General features: G+C 35.8%; 1 protein-coding gene across 3 annotated transcripts in view; it reads left to right on the top strand.

Moving 5' to 3' along the window:
- The window catches only part of CHL1 (cell adhesion molecule L1 like), a 194,974-nt gene that overhangs the window by 144,393 nt on the left and 32,640 nt on the right, over positions 1–17,941 (top strand). For all 3 annotated transcript variants that reach the window (XM_038565827.1, XM_038565829.1, XM_038565828.1), the window contains 5 exons: positions 2,011–2,195; positions 8,224–8,355; positions 13,089–13,229; positions 13,798–13,909; positions 15,673–15,839. In XM_038565827.1, coding sequence (XP_038421755.1) covers positions 2,011–2,195; positions 8,224–8,355; positions 13,089–13,229; positions 13,798–13,909; positions 15,673–15,839 — 737 coding nt within the window. The remainder of the gene's footprint in view (positions 1–2,010; positions 2,196–8,223; positions 8,356–13,088; positions 13,230–13,797; positions 13,910–15,672; positions 15,840–17,941) is intronic.

Genomic DNA, 17,941 nt, shown 5'->3' with positions numbered 1-17,941 from the left:
AATCCTACGAAAAGTGAGATGCTTGCACTATTAAAGCCTGGACTCATGGAAAAACTGATTTGGAGGAACCGAGGTCCAGAGCAGCCTGTTATTTGGCAAACTGCCATTTTGACAGATGGTGTAGAAAGCAAGCAGTTAGGAGACTTGAGCCCTGCATCCTGTTAGGTGGTGTGCTCAGGAGCCGGCAGCTAATATCCTCTCACAGCTGCCTGTCTGAGCATCATTTTTGTTTCCCACAGAAGTGTGCCCTGTGCTCGCAGGCTGGTCAGATATAAAGTAGTGGTTCCCAATCTATAAGGCAGTTAAGCACTCAAGCCTTGAGTGGACAAGGGGAAGAGAGCAAATCTGTGTAAATTAAAGGATCTGCAGCTTTACCTCCAGTATATTTATTTGCATAATAATGGAATTATTTTACCTGTTGCCTTATCAATACAAACAATCTGAGATAATTGACAGAAACAATCTGAGGTAATCGTTCAGTTATCAACTAGTAGCTAATTAATTTGGCTACAAGCATATATTCCAAGAATACACAGGAAGGAAAAGGAGATGGAAAAAAACACAAAATTCACAAATAAAATAGAACACAGTGGTAAAAAGAACAAGTTTAGTGTTAGGCAGACTTAAGTTTTAACATGTCATTTATTACCCTACTGACATTAAGCACATGAACTAACTTCTTGGAGCCTCAGAATCCTCATTGGTAAAGTGATGATAATAATGTCTGTCTTTGGAATATATCAGTTTCTTGTAGCTATTAATAATAAAAATAGAGTGAGGAAGAAAAAGCAGCATCAATAAAAATAGCAAAATAAAGTTTATTACATCCATATAGCCAACTGAAGAGGAGAAAACAAATTATCAGTTAAAATCAGCCATCAGTGCTTTCCATATAATTTTTAAAAAGGTTTTATTTGTTTATTTTAGAGAGAGAGAGGGAGAGAGACACAGGTGGTAGGGGTACGTAGAGAGAGAGAATCTCAAGTAGACTTCCTGCTAAGTGTGGAGCCCAACAGGAGGCTTGATCCCACAACCTGAGATCATGACCTGAGCTGAAACCAAGAGTTGGACACTCAACCAACTGAGCCACTCAGATACCCCTCCACGTAGTTTTTCAATCACAAGAGTCATAGAAAGTACCCATCCTTCATTTGTCTAGTTTTCCTGTACTGGGATTTTTCTTAAACCCAGCTGGGTTGATTCCCACTCCCATTTTCCTCTCTAAGGTGGAGAAAGTTATTCTTTTAATGTGTGACAAGTTTTAAGTTTTATTTTCATTTTGTTTTGTTTTTGCTTTTTTCTTTGTTTTAATTAGGTGATCTCATCCTTCTAAACAAGGTAGATGTGGTTCATTCCCTCTTTCCTCTGCTCCTCAACAGAGGCAGAAAGCCATCTGGGTAGCTGTGTCTGTGCAGAACCCACCTTGCCCTAAATCAGGCTGTTCCTAGATCCGGCCAGCACATTTGGGTGTCATGTCTTAGCCACGTTCGCCACTATCAGCTTTATTAGGATTAAGAGGCTTCCCTCTGCTTTCTGTTGTGTCCTACTGTATCTTGTTTTTAAACTCATACAGGGAGGAGGGCACTTATTATTAGCCACTTCAAATAACCCACAAGGAGATTTAACCCTTGAAATATGTCTTGTATACATTAAAAATTTAAAAACTATCTTGTGATATTTCTGTGGGTCCAATTATCTACCCTTTTACCTAGGCACACCTATTCAGCTATTACAAGTAGTTAGTCCTCTTAGTAGAAAAAACATGATTTCCACAGAAGATTTCCACAGAAGCAGATTATTAAAGGGGCTTTCAGTAAAGGAGATCTGATCCAATCTGATATTCACCATTGAGGGTGGTGTGCAGGTCTGTGCACTGGGAAGACTAAATTTTATTTACCGCAGCTCCAAGTGCATACATAAAAGCAATGTGTTAAGGGATATGTCCTATAAGTCTCTTTGAATTTAGTTTTGCACTTTAAAAAATGTTTATCATTCATTATTGTTTTGTAGACCAACTCCACAGGTTGATTGGAACAAAATAGGTGGTGATTTACCAAAAGGAAGAGAAACAAAAGAAAATTATGGCAAGACTTTGAAGATAGAGAATGTCTCCTACCGGGACAGAGGGAATTATCGCTGTACAGCCAACAATTTCTTAGGATCAACCACTCATGATTTTCACGTTATAGTAGAAGGTACATTCCCCATGTTGATTTATTTTTCTTCTATTAAAAAAAAAAAAAGGTGACTTGCTGTATGTAGTAGACCTACACTTCTAAAGCATATACGTTAAAACAGGTAAGCCATTTAAACTTAATTTTAGAGTGGGTACTGGGTTATATTATACTTCAATAAACCAGATTTGTCATTTATACCACAAAACCTTATAAAAGGGACAAGTGGTAAGAAAAGATCTCATGTCAGAGATTAGACACGGATGACTTCAACATAATTTTTATTATAATAAACGTATGATGCTGCATAATATTAAATCATAGAAGAAGTAAGCATCACAAAAGAAGGAATAATTATCATGAGTATTATCATGAGCTTGTTTCCCAAGCCTACATTAACTTGCTGTGTCTTTGATCAATTTACTTTACCTTTCTGTACCTCAGTTTCTTCCTCAAAGAAATGAGGGTGTTGGACAAATTATCTTAGTTCTCTCCTAGATACATTTTTTTTTTTTGGTCCATATCTTGGGTTCACATGATCTTCATTCAATATGTCACTTGTGAGGAAAGAGTAGACTAGGTGCTATAAATACTAATTTTCTATCCAAATATGCAAAATACACATTATATTCAAGTCATCTCTGTACACCCAAGCCTTTTCATCAATAGAAGATTAGCTATTATATCTTGTATTCACAGAAATAAGTAGGCCATGATGTCATCATTAAAAAAAAAATCTAGGTATCACACAAGGTCATTATTGGAGGTATACCTGCCCTGCAAGTAAAGGTTATCCAGGCATCTCATGAATCTGATTGATGCAGACGTTTTCTGTGGGTCTGATTACATTGAGGTCTCCTATCTATGGTTTGGTTGGGTGTATTGATCAAATTAATGGATTGATTACTGCATTTGTACTTATTTAGTAATGTGCGAGCTTAACTAGGGAAAAGAATGGTCTTTTCCAAGGTCCCATTTAGTGAACTGATACTCTAGGGTTTCTATTTATATTCCAATAAAGTTTACCTCTTAAGCCTTCTGTTTGTGTAAGGAACACCTAAGCGAAAGTCTGACTTTTAATTAATGGGAAAAGAAAAATGAAGACTCAGACACAAATTCCACTTACAAGTAAATGTCGATGTAATTGTTTCAGCCATGCTGCAGTTTGGAATAACACTGCGTTTCCAAGACCTCGCCCACCACGTATATGATTAGTTAAGTAGTTAGAAGAACAGAAAACCAAAGATGAGAATATCATTTTCCTTGATTCAAAAGAAGCAAAACCTAGTTAGGAGAGAAATATTACTCATATCACCAATATTATGCATAAATATCAACAGCCAAAAGTGATATATTCCTCTGACTTTAAATTATTCACAAAGGAATTCGGAGAGGAAGGGTTTGAGAGGTTTACATATGTATTTTTCGTCATTATTTGATGCTGCTGTATAATTCGACTACACCATGCAACAGGGATATTTTTCTGTAAACTTTTACCCCCTTGCCCCAGTGCAAACACATCCCCACAAACCAGACATGTCTAATTGTTAACTGATCCAAGTTGCTGACTATTAGAAATCCTTCCAGATGGCTGGAACATTGCTACGGTAGCTGAATATTTTAACAATCTGGCCACGGTTTTCTTGACTGTAAGACTGAAGCTTTCAAAAGAATTGCAAGGGTTGCAAGAAAAAAAAAAAAAGAAAAATCAAGGATGTAAACTTAATTATGCAATTTAAAATGTTGACTGTAGGACTCCAAAGGAATATAGGTTTCCTGAAGGTATTGTCCTCACTATTCATAAAACAGCTATTAGCACTATTGAGATGTAAATTATGTTTTTATTAGGAACATTTAATCTTTTCTTCTTAATGAGAAGCTACTAAATGTGCCCTCAGTTGTATGTTTTAGGAGTTTCTCTTCACACATACAAGTGAAAAGCAAACTGGGCCCAAGAAGTCAGTTTTTCTTTTTCTTTTTTTTCCTGGGAACACAGTTTCTAATTTACTGGCATAAAGTTATACTTAATATTTCCTTTTTTTTTTGATATTTTTAATTTTACTTAAATTCAATTAATTAACATATAAATATTATTGGTTTCAGAGGTAGAGATCCATGATTCATCAGTCTTATATATATAACATCCAGTGCTCATTCTATCGCGTTCCCTCCTTAATACCTGTCACTCAGTTACCCTGCCCCACCCACCCCAACTCCCGTCCAGCGACCTTCAGTTTGTTTCCTATGATTAAGAATCTCTTAAAAAAAAGAAAAAGAAAAAAAAAAGAATTTCTTATGATTTGTCTCCTCTGATTCCAGTTTTTTTTAAGTGTGAAAGCAGTAAATATAACCCTCATTAATGCATAAGCTTACTTTTATTCAATTGTCTTCTGCTTTCCTGCACCTTCTTCCCCTTTTCTGTCTCTTGTTTAGAAACTCAAATAACAAGGAATACCATATGATCACAGAGCAATGCTACTATGAAATTTGAAAATTAAGTCCATTCTGAAAACACTCATTTGTGTTTAAGTAAAAGCATGTTATATTCTCTATGTGATATTTCTTTCTTATTACTAAGCACAGTCAAATTCTGTAATTTAAGTTACAGCATCCTAAATATGAAAACCATGTGCATTTTCAAATTCTGTAATACATGTAAGCAAAATAGCCAGGATGTCTTGACTAAGCACAGCTATCCTTTCTAGGTGTCTATGATATAAATAATATACATTCAATAAGGAATTATATTAAAATAGCATCTAAAATATTCTAATTCCAAAAACCAAAATATAACCACAATCACATTTCAGCTAATTATTTAAAAATTAACTCCCACCAACAGCATTCATGTAGTAAACTTTTGAATCATTTAAGACTTTTGAATTTTAATATGCTAGTAAAATATTTATATGTAATTATATGCCCATAATTGTCTTGTAGTTTAAAAAGATATCATGAACTCAAATGCAATTCATTGATATACTTAAGAAAGCTTCATTTTCAAATAATCTGTTATTTCTAAAAAGTTACAAGTAAATCCAAGTTTGATGAACCTAACAATTTTGATTTAATAGAATATAGATATTTAGCATGCATCTATTACTAGAAAATAGCCTTTGTGTTGTTTTAGAGGTACCAAATTTCCTATTTTATTTCATTTTCCTTCCAGTGATAAATGTCTCTAATTAACTTGCTTATCATATTCTAAATGTTCAGTAATTTGCATCTCACTTTTAAACAGCATAGAGAAATTATCTTTTTTATTACAATTATGACAAAATGAGTAAAGTTTCAAGGTAAGTAGTTTTCATCAGTTACCATATATGTTAGGTTAATAGATAAAAGAATGGGATTCAGTGATAAAGTTGTCTCTCAGAATTTTGCATTTTAGCCATTTTTTTTTCCCTTTCTCTTGAGCTTTTTTTCATCCTTTCCACGAGATCTTACCCTTCAGGAGTAGAGTTACATGTTCTAAGCTTTGGAAAAAATTGTTGTTCTCTGTTCCTGCCTGTCCCTAGCCTAAGTTCACTTACCAAAACTATCCTGATCCATATCCTGTTTTCAGGCTCCCAGTATGTTCTTTTGTAAACAAAGTAGCAGGTAGATAAATATGTTCAACCAAGACATGAAATTATGAGATAGTGAGTTACTAGAAGTCAGTGAGTGCCTCTATCTATGGTTCCTTCTTTACTCCCCATGCCTTTCTCACTGGAGTCTTGGGGATCAGTCATTTCAACTCAACTCATATTACTCCACCTGTGTCTGATCTCATATAAGGAGATGATGTAAGGAAGAGTAAGTTTCAGCCTTGGCTCTTTATTTGTCTGAGAAGCATAAAAACAAATGTCCAGGCGTTGTGTGTGTGTGTGTGTGTGTGTGTGTGTATATATATATAGTTTATCCATAAGGGCTAAGGGCAAGTTTAATGATGATTCCTAGTGAATATACAAAATCTCTTGATATCAACCTCCAGTGGATAGAGTTGGCAAAGGTTGGATTTAGAAGCACAAAGTGAAAGTTGGTAAATTGATATGGCCCTGGTTTCTATCAGTGGCCCAAATTAATAAAATAGTAATTAACTAGGAATAACATCACATTTACATTGGAGTCTCAGTTCTGTTCACTTTACAGGTCTGCAGATTACATGGAATGGCAAGAACACAGAATGGGGCTTTTTTTCTTGTTGACACTGAGCAAGTTAGATGGCATCTCCGAGGCTCAGTCCTTGGTCTGCAAGGAGAGAGTTGAATGGGGTGATAACTTAAGCTTAATGCAGATACTTAGCAGTTAATAAATTTTGTAAGATGAGAATAGAAATAAAATCCTGATTTTATTATGCATGTATATTTAGAAAAATGTCATTATCACATGATCTATTTTATTATTTTTATTAAGATATCATTGATAACATTAATTTCAGGTATACAACATAATAATTCAATATTTGTATGTATTGCAAAATGATCACCAGATTAAGTCTAGTTAATATCCATGGCCACATAGTGACAAATGTTTTTTTTTTTTCTTATGAGAACTTTTAAGATCTACTCTCTTAACAACTTTCAAATATGCAATACAGAATTATTGACTATAGTCAACATGCTGTACATTATATCCCTATGATTTATGATTTTACATTTAATTTTTGCTCTGAAAGCAGTTTACTGAAAAACAATAGTGTACTATAGTAAACATGGAAATTTTCATGTTCATGGAACTTTTCTTTCTAACTCAACTGCTTAATTTGATTGTTGTTGTGTGAAAAGAGAAAAAAAGTAACAATAACATCAGAAATGTGCGTATACATGCACATATACACATATCTCAGAGTCCTATGTAGTTTATAATTTGGACGATTGCATTTTAACCTAAACGACTAAATATTTACAGACTGTAGATTATTAATACACATATTTAATTTCAGATTTAGTAACTAAACTCCCATTCTATGGAAAAATTACTAGGGCACTTGAATTTGCCAGGGTTATTTGTATATTTTTGTATATTTGTATATTTGTACCTTTTCTTGGTGAATTTTTAAGCATTTTCTTTTCACATAATCCTTTGTTTCCCATTTTCTTAAAAAAAAGCAGTTTAAATGACATTTTTTTCATTTTACACATATGTGTATCTTTAAAAGAGTTTCTCTTTTGGCAAAAATGGAAATCCAAAAATGTCTTGAGGGAAATAACCAAGCAACACTTGATGGGAATTATTACCTGCAGATATTGTGCAATTTTCTTGGAATCAAATTATCCAAACCATCCACACTTTAATCTAAATCTTTTATTCACTCCTGACATTGTAATATACTTAGGGTGACAAGATATGGGAGTAATATTTGCACTAAAGACAAATGTCTCATTCTGTACTGAAACACCATTTAGAATTATAATATTGGAACATTAGGACATGTAAAGATGCAAGTAATTTAAATACATTTTTTCCTCCATTGTTTTGAGAACATGAAGCTAAATGTTGTTTTTAGGCTTCCTTCTCCCCACCTTATAAAAAATAATCTTTAGGAAAATAATGTTTCCCAAAATTTTAAGGTAAATAAGTAGATATAGAGATATATAAATGCCACAAAGTTACTAATTAAGAAATATTTAAAATAAATGCTGAACCTCTTAATTTCATTAAAAAATTCTCAAAATGTATTTATCAAGTATCAGTCTTTTTAGGTGTATTGCTGCAGCTTGAAAATAAGCTGTAGCCAGCACTAAATAAACATAACCATCTGCTTATCCCTCCTTCATTTTCTGTTAATGAGATAGATATGTGTGTTTCTGAATAAAGTGATTGTATATATGTTTATTTTATTATACATGCTAAGAGTCCAAATTAGATCACACACACACACTCACACACACCCTATATATAACACAAAAACAGTGCCCACCTTGCCTTATAGAACAAGTAGGAAAAGAGCTAAGGGAAACACTTATTGTGTCTGCCATCTGCTGGTGCAGTATAGAAATACAGGCCTTAACATTTTTGGAACTTCTGACATGGATAAAATTACTCATAATCTTCATTTTACTTCCAGAGCCTCCTCACTGGACGAAGAAGCCTCAGAGTGGTGTGTATAGCACCGGAAGCAGTGGTATCTTGTTATGTGAGGCAGAAGGAGAACCTGAACCCACAATCAAGTGGAGAGTCAATGGCTCTCCAATTGACAGTGAGTGAAAACACCACTTGTGATAGATGCAGTGCTGAAGGCAGTGGTGTGCAAGGACACTTGATGTTCAGACACCTGGTTTTATGTAAAATGCATTTGGGAAGTGGCTGGACAATCAGGACAGATCCAGCCAAGAAATCCAGAATTGCATCTTTCTAAGCAGTTCGATTTATGCTTAGATTTATGGGAAAGCCATAAATGATATTTGTATTTGTTGGGTCATTACATTAATTGTATATAAAAATATGGTTAAAAAATAAAGCAACTGAATGAGAAAGAGAATCCAGGGAAGAATTCTCTTTCTCCCTGAGAAGAAATAGGTGCAGCAACCTAGTGGTTGAGAGTGTGGGTTGGAAGGTAGGACTTACCATAGACCCAGGCAGCAGAGACCCTAGCCCTGAGTTCTGCTCTTTATAAGGACCTGCTCTGGCATGCCTGCCCCCATTATTTGAGAAATTCATAGGTCTGATGAGACCTGTAGAGCTTGGGCCCATGCCCCTTACCCCTGGCTCCCTACATGTTCTCAACAGAGCTCTAAAAGTACCCCAAACTAGAAAAATCTCTGTCTAGTCAACTGTGAGCCCTCCCAAATGGGCTGAGCATGGAAGGATCAGGATGCACAAAGGCTGAGGCTGATTTTCCCTACTCTGCCATGTTCCAGCACAGAACTCTGAGAAGTCCAAAAATCCTCAATTTTAATGTAGAGGTCTGGTCATTTTGAATGTTTTTGTGAAAGTAGGGTAAAACAAATTTTATTTGTTGACAGATTAGCTTAATTTTGAGCATTTACATTATTGTTGGTTTACATTTACATTATATGTTGGTTTCATAAGTCTCTTTTGTCCTGAACCCACTCATGTCAAGGATAGACATGCTAGTGGTCCATAGACTTAAGGTTCCATCTAGGCTATGCCACCTTCTCAGGTGTATGATCTTGATCTGTTTACTAAATCTCCCAAAGCTTTACTTTTTTAACAGCACAAGGGAGCTAATGGTAGTTGGTTGAGATTGAATGAGGTAAATGTGGTCAACCACCCAGAATAGAGGCTTATCTGTAGAACACTGTGGTAGTTTACAAACTCTGGGGTGAGAATGCTGATGTTTGCATCTAGGCTCTCCCATTTACTAGTTGTGTGATTGGGCCTGTTAATGACTCTTTTAAAACCTGCTTCATCAGTGAAATGGGAGGAAGAATTATACCAACTCTTGGGTTATTATGTAGGTTAAAGAAAACACCATGCAGAGAATGCTCAAGACAGTCCTAAATTATTGTTTATTATTATTGTCACATAGCAAGCATTCAGGAAACCTTAGCCCGCATTATTGATATCCTCAATTTTGAAGGTTTTTTTGTCATCTCTTTAGAGAGCAGACTAAGAAATGAAAGATGAGTTTTCAGGTAGATCCAAAGGAAATGAAAACAATTGTTGTTTATAAAGAATGTTAAGGACGCTAAAATAAGGAATGAAGATTCTCTGAAACATAAAATCATAAAATTGTATATCTGAATGGCACCTGGCAGTTTATGAAGGACATTCGCATATTGCTTTGAATCCCCAAATGAACATTTTTAATGCAGGTACGATTATTCATATTTAACAGATTGATTCTTTCAGTAATATTTATTGAATGCCTTCTTTGTGCCAGACATTGACTGGCCTTATTGCATGGGAGGTAGCAGTGAATAAAATGAACCCAGTAGGGAGAGTCAATCAATAGGCGAATAAGCACATAAACCTGTGCTGTAGTGTGGTAAATGAAAAATAGCTGAGTAAGGGCTTAGTATAATGAAGTTCAGGACCTAGAGTTACTATTTGATTTTAAGATAATAATAGTAAGCTTCTCGCAGTAATTTACTTTTAAGTAGAATACCTGGAGGAGGTGAGGGAGGTAGCCATGTAAATATGTGTGGAAGAGCTTTCAAGGTAGACAGGTCAGTGAGTGCAAGAACCCTGGGCTATGTTTGGAGTGTTGATGTCAAGCAAGGAGTCCAGTGTGGTTGAAGCTGAGTGAGTTGGCAGTGCTAGACACACGATCAATCAGCAGGTGCAGGGCCACATTATATATAAAGGTGAAAGTCAGACTGGAGACTTGGGATTTTATTGTAAATAAGACGGGCAGCGCTTGGAGATTTTGGAGCAGAAGAATGACATGATATAACCTATTAACAAGGATTTTCTGACCTCTGAATGGGGAATCAACTGAATGACTACTTCTACTACTTCTATTACTTCTACTTCTACTACTGCTAAAAGCCACCTGGAAGACCTGGGAACCTAGGTCTACGTTGGTAGTGGTAATGATTAGGTTCTGGATGTATTCTCAAAGTAGAGCCATAGGTTTGTTCATGGATAAGGAGATGTGAAAATAAACTTACAAAAGAGAGCACAGCTGAATCATGGCAGGTGTAGAACCAAAGCCATATCCCTGGAGTCTGAGCTCAGTGTTCCTTCCACAGCTCTTGACCATAGCTCTCCTTGCTCCCCTGCAGATGGATTGTAGACATTCATAGGTTGGGATGTTTGATGACAGTAGGCTGACTAAAGGTTCTGAAGTCTTTCTCTGAGCTTGTAGTTTTAGCAACTCCATTTCCATTCTATGTAATATTTATATATCTGATTCAGTCCTTTGCAGCCTTAAAGAACTTCAAAGAGCAACTCATCCTGAGCATTCTGAAGAGATAAACTCCCCTACAAGATTGTATTAATTTTCTGCTGTTTGCTATCAAATTATCACTAATTTAGTGGCTTAAAACTGTCTACATTAATTATTTTACAATTCTATGTGTTAAAAGTGCAACCAAGCCTCTTTGGGCTGGGCTGAAATCAGGGTGTCAGCCATGCTGTGTTCCTTTCTGGAGGGAGTAGGATGGACCCCTTTCCGTGTCTTTTCCAGTTCCTAGAGAGCCCACATTCCTTGGCATATGACTCTCCATCTTCAAAGTCAACATCATTGCATATTTGACCATTCTTTCCTAGTCCCATCTCCCTTCCACTAACCATAGCCAGGGAAGGTTCTCTGATATTAAGGAGCCTGTGATTACATTAGGCCCACTTAGATAATCTAGGATAATCCCTCCATCTCAAGGTCCTTAACTTTAATCACCTCAACAAAGTCCCTTTTGCCATTGAAGGTAAAATATGTTCTAGTGGTAGAGATTAGAACATGGGTATCTATTGGGGGCCTACCACAGAGATCTTCTATGAATAAAATGCCACCCAACATAAACGGTTTTCAGACATTTCAGGAAATATTTACCGACTACCTCCTCTGTGCCTGAAAAGCAGGCACTGGAGACCAGTGTACAACGTGCAGACAAGGTCCTGCCTATATGGAGCTCACAGTCAGGTGTAAAAATATGTTCATTTTTGACTGTGAGAAGAAAAAAAGTATAGGGAAAATCTTCTATTTTATTTTATTTTTTAAAATCTTCTATTTTAATAAGTGGTACTCAGTGTTTTCTATAAACCAAAACTTAGTATAGTCACTGTTTTGTATAATAGAGATACAAGAAATAAATAAAAAAATAAGAAAAAAATGGTTTTATTGGTAATCTTGTAATGTCATTTTTTAAAGGATTTTATTTATTTTTTCATTTGTTTGCTTGTCTTTAGAAAGAGACAGTGTGAGCAGGGAGGGGCAGAGAGAAAAGGAAAGAGAATCTTAAGCAGGCTCCACACTCAGTGCAGAGCCCAATGTAGGGCTCTACCTCAAGACCCCGAGATCATGACTTGAGCCAAAATCAAGAGTCACTCAACTGATTGGGCCACCCAGGTGCCCCTTGTAATGTCATTTAAACTAAAAACTTTAACATTTGTGCCCCTCACTGGACATTCCTGGCTAATATATTTCCTTTACACTGCTTGGTTGTATTGTCATAGCAAGGCCACAAGGTTTGGCATATGGCCAAATGCTGTGGCATGTGTCATTCACTTCTCCAAAATCCAGTACCTCCTTCCACAATAGACATATTACTACTGATCTAGCAGGTTCTGAGCAGCATTAATGAGACAACACATGTGCCACTTCCAACAGAGTTCTCTGGCCCTTAATAAATGCACCAGAAATGTTAGATTTTCTCATTTCCCAAATATATTTCCAGAATTATACCTGAATCAGGAGTAAGCTCAGATTTATTGCCAAAAAGTAGAAAATTTAGTCCTTGATCTCAAGAAGGGTTTACTCTTACCGTGAAAACAAAATATATGAGCTGTTAAATAGCAAAGCAAGAAAATTGAAATGAATGGTATAGATCAGAAAATTGAACAAGGGCAGAGAAATCAAATAGAGGAACAAAATTGTCAAATGGGGAACACAGGAGCCAGTGTTGGTGGATTGGGGGGATCACTCCATGATGATCATGTCATTTGTGTTGGCAGTATCAGGACCTAAATTTATGAGAATAAGTGAGGTTTAGTTCTAGTGTGACTTGAATGCTGAAAAGAAAATCTGAAATTTTATTTATGGGTGTGAAAAGGGAAAGGCAGTGAGCTAGACATCAACAAATATTTTAGCAATAAATATTAATTTGAAGAAAGATTGAAATTGGAGAAGGGTCTGGAAAGAAAAACCCATGGTTGATGAAAAGAAATTCTACAAATTTGCTTCAGTGAACTATTATTCACCCTAAACTGGTCTTAAAATATAAATACTGTGTGACACATTTAATAAATGGTATATAAATATTTTATGTCCTATTTTTTATCAAACTGACATTCTTTAATCTCTTGCAGAAAATCCATTTGCTGGTGATGTTGTCTCCCCCGGGGAAATCAGTTTTACCAACCTACAACCCAATCACACTGCTGTGTACCAATGTGAAGCTTCAAATGTCCACGGTACTATCCTTGCCAATGCCAATATTGATGTTGTAGGTGAGCAGACTGTTTATCTTCTGTTTCCTAAAGGAAGATGTTCAAGGTCATATACACAAGTAGATTGAATTCCAGATAGGTAAAACATGGGGGGAACATCCAAGTACCTTTCACCTAACATTTGGGCATTAGCCTTCATAGTAAAACTATGCCTTCTTTTTTATTTGTTTATTTATTTACTTATTTATTTGAGAGAGAGAGAGAGAGTGAGCAAAAGTGCATGAGCGGTGGAGTGCAGAGGGGCAGAGGGAGAGGGAGAGAGAGAATCTCAAGCAGGCTCCACACTCAGCATGGAGCCCCCTGTGGGCTCAATCTTAAAACCCTGAGATCATGACCTGAGCTAATATCAAGAGTTGGACGCTTAACCAACTGAGCCACCCAGGTACCCCTAAAATTATACTTTCAAAAATGTATTGAATTTGGATATTTTTCTACTTCAAGAATATGTACTGCAATATTTAGCTGTCTCTTGTTTTTGTTAATATGACTAGGATATAGAAACATCTAGGGTGTGCATATTATGTTTTACACGAACATTTACAGTTGTATTTATGTTATTTTCAAACAGATGTTCGTCCACTGATACAAACAGAAGATGAAGAGCACTATGCTACGGTGGTTGGGTACAGCGCTTTCCTACACTGCGAGTTCTTTGCTTCACCTGACCCAGTGGTGTCCTGGTAAGCCAGTACCAGGTTTTCTTAAAAGAATGTCAGTGGTAGATTTCACCTGTGTCTTCATCCATCATTTGACAGGCTGTTGTTATATGTAGCCAAGACCTCTGAGAAATAAGGTAGCAAATTTGATTACCTACCTCTTCCAGAACTGTTGACTAGATATGTGGAATTTTCTCTCATGAGGAGATTAGGGAGAGCCATTTCTGCTTACAAAGGAAAGCAAAGAACTGAAGTTGATTACTAAGACAATTTTATAGATAAATTTGGGTTTTCATTATGAGTGGATCGAAAGTCATATATTGCAGTTGACCCTTGGACATTGTGGAGGTCAGGGCTGATTCCCCATGCAATTGAAAATCAACGTATATTTCTTTTGTCTCTCCCTAAACTAACTACTAATAGCCTACAGGTGACCAGAAACCTTACCTATCATAAACAGTTGATTAACACACATTTGGTATGTTATCTGTATCATATACTGTATTCTTAAAACAATAGCTAACGTTTTCTTAAATGTTTTTCTGTATTTCTAGGCCACACAGGTTATGAGTTCTTTTAAGTTGTTGCATATTTCCAAAAATTTCTTGGATATATTTATTGAAAACAATTCATATGTAGTTGGACCCACACAGTTCAAACCCATGTTGTTCATACTTAACTATACTTTCTTGTTGTTTGGGGTCTTTTCTAAATAATAATCTAAGCATGCATTCGATTCCAAACATATATGCTTAAAACTTTTCCAACATGTATTTTGAATTTAATTTCAATGTATCAGTTGGTGTAGTAAGTCCAGATGCCTTGTGTGGATCTGCCATATTTGTTACTTCACCAGAAAAACTCAGATGAACTATTCTTAAGTAAGTCTGCTGTGATTCTGCAGGGCCAAAATTAGAGTGACAAGTGAGAGCCAGGGTCACGCAAGTGCAGGGTTAGATCCTGTCTTTATTTAAAAATAGGATATTTTGCTCATTGTGGATTTTTTTGTGTTTTTATTTTTAAAAATACTCTGTTAAAATAGTATTTATCTTGAGCCCTGAGATTTTTTGGCAATCCTTACATTTTGTCTCGGAGGCAAGAGCCTTGCTGGCGTTACCCTAGTCCCAGCTCTGAAAAATCCTATGTGAACAGCAGCCAGAGTTTACCCTTTGAATTTTTTTTTTTTTTTTCTCCAGCAGAGCCTCTTATTGTGAAATGTACCGGGTAAATCAAGCTTTGGCAGCAAAAGCTTAGAAAATGGATGAATGTGAGAAAATGACTCACATTGGTTGATCAGGGCAAATGTAATCCATGTCCACAGGACAGGAACTACTTCCTGGCCTATAATATTTCTGAATGACCAATGTTCCCCCAGGACGGCAGGAGGTTCAGAAGGTTCATTATCTCTTTCAATTACTAGCTTTCCCATTTGGTACCCTGAAGCAATCATTAGCTAAAGAGTTCACCATCAGTATACCAGATAATATTTATTAAGCTGTGAGGATAGATGCAAAAACGGCCCTTGTAGCTACGAGAAATACAGCAGAAGCATAGAGCATGGACCGAGATTTCCTCTAGCCACAATCTATTTGGGTAGATAAGGTAAACACCAAGGTAGATAAGATAAACACCCATTCTGGGAGAACTATAAGCCCCAATGGAACATTTCATAAGGTCTATGGAGCTCCTGAAGAAAGGGGGAGCCTGAATGCCATCAGCAACCAACTTCAGAAAGAGGATACAATTCTTTCACTTCTTAAATGGATTTATGCTTTCTGTGTTCATAGGCAGAAGGTGGATGAAGCGAAACCCCTTGAAGGCAGACGGTACCATATTCATGAAAATGGCACACTGCAGATCAATAAAACCACAGAAGATGATGCTGGCTCATACTCTTGTTGGGTAGAAAACGCTAAGGGAAAAACCGCAGTCACAGCCAACTTGGATATTAGAAGTATTTTTATTTTGTTTTTACTTTGCATGAATTTTCACATGGGTTCAGTTTGTCTTCATTTTCCCAAATGACACAATATGATCTAAGTTTCAGGGTCCGTTAAAGATTTTAGATCGTATTTCAAACCTCCCAGGTTGTGTTCCATTGAAAAGACCATCACAAAAATTATAGGATGTGCTGACAATGTGTTCATGGCTTTTTACAATTTTAAGAGGGACTTGGGTATTTTGGGGGATGGCTGGGAATGATTTAAAATGCTCTATTTGGGGATATTTCCGTAACTGTATTTTATTTCAATAACAAACTCAACATAGTGTCAGCAGCAGTCAATTCTGTGAGCTAAAAATTTCACAAACCCTTTAAAGTTCAGCTTCATAAAGACTAGGGCATTATAGGACAGGAGATTTTTTTTTTTTTGTCTTCTTTTTACATCATAAACAGCTTTGTTATTTTTTTCTCTCCTCAGAACAAAGTTCTGGGTTTCACTAATATTTTGATTTTAAAATTTCTCTGAGAATCCTTTTCAGGAAAACATAATAGAGAGACCCTACAGTAAGTGCAGAGAGGATCTATGTTACTGGTGACCTGTCATTATCATAGCCTACTAGTACTACTACTGAGATGACAAGTGTGTTTGTTTAATCACCATTTTCATGGATATACTGATATTTCTCTCCTCTTCACACACTTCACACATACTCTCCCTTCCTTGTTTTTCTTCTGTCTTATATTCTTTTACAGTATTTGTTTCTTTCTGTACCTTAAGTTATCCAACACGCCAAACCTATGGACTGCATTTTTTAAAGTACATAAATATTCTCTTAACTCTCATGTCTGCCTGCACATTTATGTGTCATATACAATTTTCAAAATGCCATTGTGAAGTCCGTGAAGATGATTCTTTTTATACTTTATAAAATCAACCTATATCAAAGTTTAGCAATTCAGATTCAAAGTCAAAGAGGGGGAAGTCTGGAATCCAAATGAACCTTAACATTCCTATTGCCCTACTCAGTTCTTGGCCCAGAGTGGACCTCAGAACTGCCATTTGACAAAGAGATGGACAAGGTCATGAACTTTTCATCTGCTGTGAACACCTACTTTATGTGTAAGACATATAGAAATGTTATCAGTGAAGGATAAGAACACAATTGTTGCATATAAAAAAGAAACATTGAAAGTAGAATGGATTAAGAAGTTATATAGTACAGTGTTTGAAGGAAAGAGCTTTGGTCTCTACCAAATTTAGGTTCAGATTCCAGCTCAAACCCTTTGTTGGTTAGGACACAGTATTACTTAATTTCATTTTAGCCCTATATTCTCTATAAGGTGAAAATACTAATATTTGTAGAATTATAATTATAAAGTATGTGACTGTGAGCTTCTTAGCAGAGGTCCTGGTCAATAGGATAAGTGCTTTATTAAGTGGTATCTGTTATTATTAGGGAGACATCTGGTTTTAAATTTAGAGATAGGAGTAGATGTTTAATAATTCACTTATAATTAATTCAATTAAATAATCTTCAAGATTCATGCCTGGGATACTGAATGATCAATTTTTTTTATTACTTTCAATTTTTAATCCATTCATGGAGTGACATGTAGATAGTGAATATTAAAATGTCTTGTGGAATTGGAGGTCAGCTCATGAGATTTGGTCTCTGAGAGGGTCACCAAATGGCATAGCAGGGTAAATAAAGTATATCTACCCTTAATATGGCCTCTAAGAGTAAGGATCCTATGTTTTGAAATAGTCATACTGAGCAAACACTTTTAAGACAGCCAAATACGATTCTTTTTATTTGAATGGAAATTAAATTTTATTTATTTGATATATTTTAATTTGAAGCTAAATTTTCCAACTTTACTAATTTACTTTTATAATATCACTTACCATATCTCATTCAACAAGAAATCCAACAAATATATGTTGAGTGCTTGCGGTGTATAGGGTCCTTTCTGGGCTGTGGGGATACTTCATGTAAAAAAGAAAAAAATAGACACAGCCTCTTCTTCATGAAGCTTATGTTCTAATTCCCACTTTCATGTTAATAAATCACATATACATGGGCTTTACAATTTAACCTCTGGCTCCTGAATTA

The sequence above is a fragment of the Canis lupus genome, chromosome 20 (assembly GCF_011100685.1).
Source record: "Canis lupus familiaris isolate Mischka breed German Shepherd chromosome 20, alternate assembly UU_Cfam_GSD_1.0, whole genome shotgun sequence".
Taxonomy (NCBI): domain Eukaryota; kingdom Metazoa; phylum Chordata; class Mammalia; order Carnivora; family Canidae; genus Canis; species Canis lupus.
Note: the sequence above shows the minus strand (reverse complement) of the source record. Positions and strands in the feature narration are given on the sequence as shown.